General features: G+C 32.3%; 1 protein-coding gene across 1 annotated transcript; it reads right to left on the reverse strand.

Annotated features, from left to right (window-relative positions):
• Positions 1–2,343: 2,343 nt before the first annotated feature.
• On the reverse strand, positions 2,344–7,778 carry LOC139904498 (stearoyl-[acyl-carrier-protein] 9-desaturase, chloroplastic). The gene is made up of 3 exons (XM_071886417.1): positions 7,563–7,778; positions 5,415–5,910; positions 2,344–3,122 (listed from the first exon to the last, which is right to left on the reverse strand). Exons 1-3 carry the CDS (start codon positions 7,688–7,690, stop codon positions 2,562–2,564), a joined length of 1,185 nt encoding a protein of 394 aa, XP_071742518.1. The 5' UTR covers positions 7,691–7,778; the 3' UTR covers positions 2,344–2,561.
• Between the last annotated feature and the right edge of the window lie 379 nt (positions 7,779–8,157).

The raw sequence follows: 8,157 nt of genomic DNA on the forward strand, positions 1-8,157 counted from the left end.
TTTTAATAAATTTAATAATAGTGATAATAAAATGATAACAATATTAATAATTCTAATAATACTACTAATTATAATAATATTAATGTTATTAATAAAATTGATAATGATAATAATATAACATCTTTTCATAACAAATTTCATATTTATATATTATATATAATAATATTATTAATACTGATATTATTATTAATATTTATGTACGTGATATAGTAATTATATTTTAACTTATAAGTAAGTTTAATGTGTTAATATTATATCTTATTAACTATGTAATATTTAATAATCATATATCGTATGATAACATTTATCAAACATTTAATATATATATATATATATATATATATATATATATATATATATATATATATATATATATATATATATATATATATATATATATTATCAAACATTTAATATATATATATATATATATATATTTATATATATAGGGGTAGGATCAATGGGGAAGTAACCAATCGGGGGGAAGCGGGGGGTAGCAAAAAAAAAATTCATTTTTTTTTTAAATATTTTTTTCCGGCATCAAGATCACACGAAAATATGAACATTTAGAAGAGACACTTCGTGATGAATGTTATTATTTAGGCTGGAAAATGATCGACAAAAATAACATTCAAGATAATATTGTTCGTGAAGAATATGAACGTTTTTTTTCTTCTTCATGTTTTGTGAAGTAAAATTTAGCCCGATTTAGAGTTTAGGGTTTAGGGTTTAGGGTTTGGTGTTTTGGGTTTATTCCATAAACCCAAAACACCAAACCCTAAACCCTAAACCCTAAACTCTAAACCGTTCGTGTTAAAAACTCAATCTAAATCGTAAATCTAAACCCTAAACCCTAAATTTATAAACCCTAATATCTAAACCCTATAAACCCTAATATCTAAACCCCAATAGCTAAAACCTCAAAATACGCTCGAAAAACACGATAATTGTTATATATTACTTCTTCGAGCGTTTTCCCGCCAAAATAAAAACATTTATCACAAAGTGTCTCTACTAAATGTTCATATTTTCATCTCATCTATAATGTTCGTGAACAAAGTTTTTTCAAAAAATGAAAAAAAAAAGTTTTTGCTTCCCCCCGTTTCCCCCTGAATGGTTACTTCCCTCTTGATCCTACCAATATATATATATATATATATATATATATATATATATATATATATATATATATATATATATATATATATATATATATATATATATATATATATATATATATATATATATTAACAGTAACCTAATTATTCTAATTATTATTTTTACTTTTTAAGTTTCAATTAATTAAAGTATACTTTATTAGTTCAAAATATTATATATATACTTATATTTATTTTTATATCTACATATGTATTTACATATTTATTACAAATAGTTGTTCGTGAATCATCGGAAACAGTCAAATGTTAAATGAATCTATGTAACCAGTTCAAAGATTTTAAGACTCAACATTACGGACTTTACTTATCGTGTCAGAAACATATAAAGATCAAGTTTAAATTTGGTCGAAAATTTTCGGGTCGTCACAACCGGGCAAACAAGACCCAAAGCTTAAAAAATGGTTTAATTGGGTTTACTTGAAGACCCAAATGAGTCCAAGCACATAATATCAAAATTTACTCCAAGACTCAAATGAGTCCAATCACATTATAGAAAATTACTTGAGGACCCAAATGGGTCCAAATGGGTTTGATTCAGAAGATTCGATTTCAGAGCGCGAGTTCGAGCCGCGTTAGACGCTCGTTTTCGACGCGAGTTTTCGACACCCGGTTTCAACACCCGTTTTCGGCACGCGTTTTTAGCGCCCGGTTTTCGGCCCCCGGTTTCGGCTTCCATTTTTTAACCCCGTTTTCGACGCCCAGTTTCGGCCCCCGTTTTTTGACCCCGTTTTTAGTTTTGATGGTTATATCATATAACCATCAAAACTAAAACTATGTTAAATACAGCAAGCTTGGTGTAAAAGCTCATAACCCAGTTTTTTGATGGAAAATTACAATTATAAGACTTAGATGCATATTTTTCAAGAGTGTTAAAATGGCATTTTGTATAAATTCAACTGTAAAGATAACACACAAATTTTGCATGAACAACACATACCCAAAAAACAGCCACACATAAGCTCTTGGTTGACCATACTCTACTTCATGCTCTGATCTTTACATGAAGTTTTAAGAGGTTCAAATTAAGATAAATTTGATTGATGACAAGTTCCAGCTATTGAGTTTTCGATCCAAGACTGATTTTTCCGCACTCATAACAAAATAGAAGACGATGGCTCCATAACGAACATTGAATCGATTAAGAACACGACTTTAAGAACACAACTACAGACAATAACCATCATTATCAAAATTGGCATAACAAGTTCTATAATATGTTCAACAGCCACATTAGTTTACATACACACAAACTCACGACACATTTTAAATTCAAGAAATAAATAAAAAAAAACAACATTACATAAAACAGACATCTAAATACGTTATTAACCTCTGTTAATAAAGATCAACATAAACATAACTTAAACATACTACTGCATTTTTTTAGAGCTTCACCTGTCGATCGAAAATCCAACTGAACGGCATCATCGGGCCTTCTTTTGCCCTTGCTGACGACCTCTCCTCGAGCCTTCTAATTCTCGTTGGCAACTTGCAAACATAGTCTTGGGCCCTACGGCCTTCACCAGACAGCCCAGTTAAATCCGCTACTTTCCATCGGCCCACCAAAAACTCCAAAATGTCAGCATAATCTTTAGCAGTGTACACACCGAGTCTTTGGGCTACAGCTGAGAAATTCTCAAATAAGTTGTCATCACGACCATCGTACATTAAGTGTGCGGGCATCGAGATCTTTTTCCGCATCATATCAGCAAAAGCAAGAACAGTGCCATCTGGGTCGATTTCAAATAGTTTTTCAACTATTTTTGTGTATGCGGTTTCATGCCTTTTTTCATCTGACGCAATTGTTCCACAAATTTGGGCTAGTTTTAAGTCCCCGTGCTCCTTTGCGTGCCTAGCGGTGTTTCCATGGGAGATGAAGGTTGCACGCTCTTGGAAAGACGTGTAGATGAATCCAAGGTACGGATTGTTCTCGGTGCGAGGATCCTAAAAGGATAACACATGTATATAAGAACTTGTACATCAATCAAGAATTAATGATAATGATAACAATTATATGTACAGGTGAAAAGTGACCCAAAGGGTAATTATAATGCAAACACCCTCTTACATTACTTTATTAAGAATTTAGGTTAGTAGTGTAATATATTTTTATTCTGCAATCAAATGTACCACTCAATATTATTTAATTTCTGAAGATAAAAAACACAGACAGTGGTCATAGTCAAACTAACCTGACCCAGCCCATTTACATATAAAAATGTTATTTGTTGAGATCAATACCAACACATTACCCATAATGACCCAAACTCATTATGAACCCTCTTCAACCCACCCATTTTATTACCTCTAATGCTGGATTAAGAGGATAAGATTCGTAACAAAAATTTAAGAAAAAATGAAGAAAATTTACCACTTGGATTATGTTGTAATATGTGATATAAAAAAAGGTAGCTATGAAGAAAAGACATCAACTAGGTCAATTTTCACATAAGCAACAGACCAGACTGATGCAGAATATTTGATGGCTTTTGAGTTGCAAAGTTCGTGGGCTGAAATGGGCCAAAAGCTGGGCCAGGTGTACAATCAGCAGGCCACAATATTAGATGCTTACTTTGGGGAAACTAATAATGGACCACCTAATGGACTATCGTATCCAAGAAGTAAACAAGGGATAAAAGTAAAACAAGTTAAGATGTCAAGTTAAATAAAGAGAATAAGTCGGCTACAGTTTAGAGTATTTGGAGTCAATTGAGATTTGGTTTCTAAACCATTAATATTCTATTTTTGTCTTTTATTTTATCTTTGGTTTATTTTTATTCATTTATTTATTTTAGCTAGTATTTATAGGGATGTATGTTTTGAAGTTAGAGGAGTTTTTTTGTTTATTGAATTATTCTAGAGAATAAAGCCGTAAGCTTTTTGTTCTATCTATTCGTTCCATTCCGTATTTTGAATCTAATTCTGTTTGGCCACGATTTTTACATTATTTGGTATCCAGAGCTCAGGCTTTGGCCAAACAATGTTTCGTGGAAGTTATCGAGGTGACTATTGCAGAACCGCCGATTGAGGCAGCGATGGGGATAATCGTAGACACGCCGAAAGAGGCAACGAAGACCCTCGAGACGCAGAAATTGAACGATTATATAAGCGAATTGCCGAGTTGGAACTGAACCAACAACGATTCCCTGCGCAGTACGATTCAGAAAGAATCGATTCAGAAATCATCTATGATACGGATGGTGAGAATGAAGAATCCATCTATGATACGGATGTTGAAGATGGAGAATCCATCTATAGTACCGAACCCATCTATGATACTGATGGTGAGGAATCTTTTTCTTTTATTGAATCTGAGGATGAAATTAATTTTGAGGTAGTTAATAATAAAAACACAAACATGCACAATGAAGATGTTGATTTGAAAAACATTTTCAAAAAAGTTGATGTGGGTCTGAACAATATTGGTGTTGAGGACCGTTTTTTTGTTGCAATGCTTGGCACTTCCAATGGAAAAAACATTATTCGTTTCGTTCATCATGATCATTTAGATGCTTCAGTCCTTGAAGTTGTAGACTCGAGACTTTTCGAAGAAGGGGAGAATGATGCAGAATATTTGATGGCTTTTGAGTTACAAAGTTCGTGGGCTGAAATGGGCCAAAAGCTGGGCCAGGTGTACAATCAGCAGGCCACAATATTAGATGCTTACTTTGGGGAAACTAATAATGGACCACCTAATGGACTATCGTATCCAAGAAGTAAACAAGGGATAAAAGTAAAACAAGTTAAGATGTCAAGTTAAATAAAGAGAATAAGTCGGCTACAGTTTAGAGTATTTGGAGTCAATTGAGATTTGGTTTCTAAACCATTAATATTCTATTTTTGTCTTTTATTTTATCTTTGGTTTATTTTTATTCATTTATTTATTTTAGCTAGTATTTATAGGGATGTATGTTTTGAAGTTAGAGGAGTTTTTTTGTTTATTGAATTATTCTAGAGAACAAAACCGTAAGCTTTTTGTTCTATCTATTCGTTCCATTCCGTATTTTGAATCTAATTCTGTTTGGCCACGATTTTTACATTACAGACCTTACTGTAAAAATACATTTTTCAATTATATTTATCAAACATTATTTATAAAAAAAAGTACAAAAGTGAGTGACTGATTTACCCATATGAAATATTACCATTTTGGCAGTGTACACACCCTCTAATACTAATCTTTAACAAGGGTATAAGATTCAAAACAGAAATTTACTACAGATGTGAAGAACTTACCATCCCAGATCCAATGAGATATTGAATAGTTTTCTGAATCTCCCTCATATCAACCCGCCCACAAAGATACAGATACATATGAAGAAGATCACCATGCCTGTTTTCTTCAGCGGTCCAAGCCCGGGTCCAAACAGCCCAAGGTGTCGGGCTAGCCCCAGTCTCATCTCGTACACCATCAAGTGTATTAAGCATTGTTTGATACGTAGGTAAAGCCTCTTCAGTTATCATATCTCCAACCAAAACAACAAAGTATTCATCAGGAATCTCTTTAGCCCTTGCTCTGAGTTCTGCAACTTGTTCCATAAATCCATCAGATGCAGGATCGGGCAAAAAGTCTTGTGCTTGCCAACATTTTTCAACGGGCTTTAAGTGGGTCAATATGTTCTGTTCAGCCCAACCCTCGATGGATTTGAATATCTCGATCTTTTGTGGTGGCATTGAGTGTGTCACCTGAAGATGTACCTCTCGTGGAGGAGTAATTGGTTTTTTTTCAACCCTGTGTAAGAAAGTAAAAAGTTAAAAAGATGGAGCTGTTATTACATGTTTAGTATTTTCACTAATAAACAAACAAAAGTTCCCATATTTAAGCTATTAGAATACTAATTGTGCACACAATAGACGTTTTGGCAAGAGGTAGTTCTTGTGCAATTAGTTTATAAGTTTGGGCTATTCATCGTTTTGATGAAAAGTTTTCATATTTATATATTGCCCAAAAAAAAAGAAGCAAACATAAGTTTTTTGGACATCAGTTTGGGATCACCCACGCGTTCATCTCCCGTAGTTGCATAACCCGCCCCGAACTAAGCGAAAAGCGACCTGGGTGGATACTTCAGGGCAGAGATAAATTATAACTATAATACATAGGAAGGCATTTTATGCTGGATGTTTTTTCTCTAGGCTAATGAACTAGCTTAGATAATATATTAATTAAATAAACACTATTATTTAGTAATGCTAATTGTGGTACTGGTTATATCTACATCTACCTACATGCTAAGAAAGAGTACACCTTACAACAGATAGACCCTATGAAGATTGCAACTTTGAAAGTCCACAATTTGCAAACAGAATAATTATGTGAGTTATGGATTTTAAAAGCCAAGCAGTAACTAGAACGAAGTTTTACTTACTATTGCAAAAAAGTAAAACCCACTTAGTTCAAAAGAACTTACTCAAAGCCACATAGCAGATTTAGACCTCGCGTGTCTGGTTAAGGGATGGTAAGTGATGTTAACAGCATTGACAAAAGTTTGGTGAAATTTGAATAAACTATGCCTACTAGAAAGTTTTTAGAATAAATTTTTCAGGGAATTAAATACTTGCAATATCATATATTCCTGTGCATTGTAGTGTTTTAACAGGTATTTGATACAAACCAATTATGCCACCTTGTATCAAATTCTAAAATGGGATGAATGCCCAAATATTAATGAAATCAAGTAAAATAAAAACAGCAAACAAAGAGTCAAGAAGCAATGAGAGATCAAAATGCAAAATAATAACAATAAAACTTAATCGTGTAGAATGAACAAAGTTAAGGGCTTTTTAAGAATTAAGATGATAGGCTAATCTATCTACCAAGAGCAACTAGTTACACAAACATTAAACATACACTACCTAATTGATCCATTCAAGGATAATTTACCAAAGAAGTACAGTAAAAATTACCATAAAAAACAAATTAAAATTTCCTAGAGCATAACAATTTTAACAATATCTTCAAAATACAGTAAACTATCAACAATTAGCCATATTGTACATAGTAACCAATTTTTTAAATATTAAGAAGCACATTTCTAAAAAACAAATAATTAAACTACTCCGTAATTAATTTAACATGCAAACACAGACACAGTCCAAATGCCAAAAATCTACTTGTTTGATAATAATATAATAATATAATATAATAATAATAATAAAGTTGATTTCACGTTAAATCACTATCAAAAGATGTACTCCGTACATCGGTATCAACGAAAACCTAATCGTAATCACAATATCTAATTATTAACATATTTAATTACAATTAGTTCCGTATTACTGTAGCATCAAACTAATCAACAATATAACTCAATTTACGGAAACAAAACACATCAAAACATCAAACATATATATACATACATATATACGTATATAGATACTACTCACTTTGGGGTTGATGATCCTAGGGTTGAAGCCATGCTGTATTTAGGAGATCTGAGATTCGTTAATTTAATGACCGAAGGTGATCGATACATCTCCGATTGAAAGGTCACCGGATTGAATCTAATCGCCATGATTAATTTGATTGAAGATTTGCGTATGAAATTTGTGTGTTTTTACTGTGTGTTTTAGTAGCAGAGTTTTGTTCCAAGTTCCGTTTTCCTCCACACAAGTGAGAAAGGACGAGAGTAGCAAACCACGGTTTATAAACTGTGAACTATTTATGATATTACATATATGCCCTTTCTATTTCAACAAATTTACCATTGGGCCTTGTACTTTTGTGTTATGTTTACTTTTTTGCCCTTCTGAGTTTTTTTTCCTTCAATTTTTTATACTCCCTCCCATATTAATAGTCCACAAATAAAAAACACACAGTTTAAAGAAATGTCATAAAAGTACTGTACTTTTTGTTTACTTTTCAGTTTTACCCTTACCTTTTCTTTCTCCTTTAATTCTATCCACATACATTAAGGGCATAATAGAACTTAAGCTTCTTATTCTTTACTATTTATGAAAGTAGACTATTAATTTAGGACAT

Source organism: Rutidosis leptorrhynchoides, chromosome 4 (genome assembly GCF_046630445.1).
Source record: "Rutidosis leptorrhynchoides isolate AG116_Rl617_1_P2 chromosome 4, CSIRO_AGI_Rlap_v1, whole genome shotgun sequence".
In the NCBI taxonomy this organism is placed as follows: domain Eukaryota; kingdom Viridiplantae; phylum Streptophyta; class Magnoliopsida; order Asterales; family Asteraceae; genus Rutidosis; species Rutidosis leptorrhynchoides.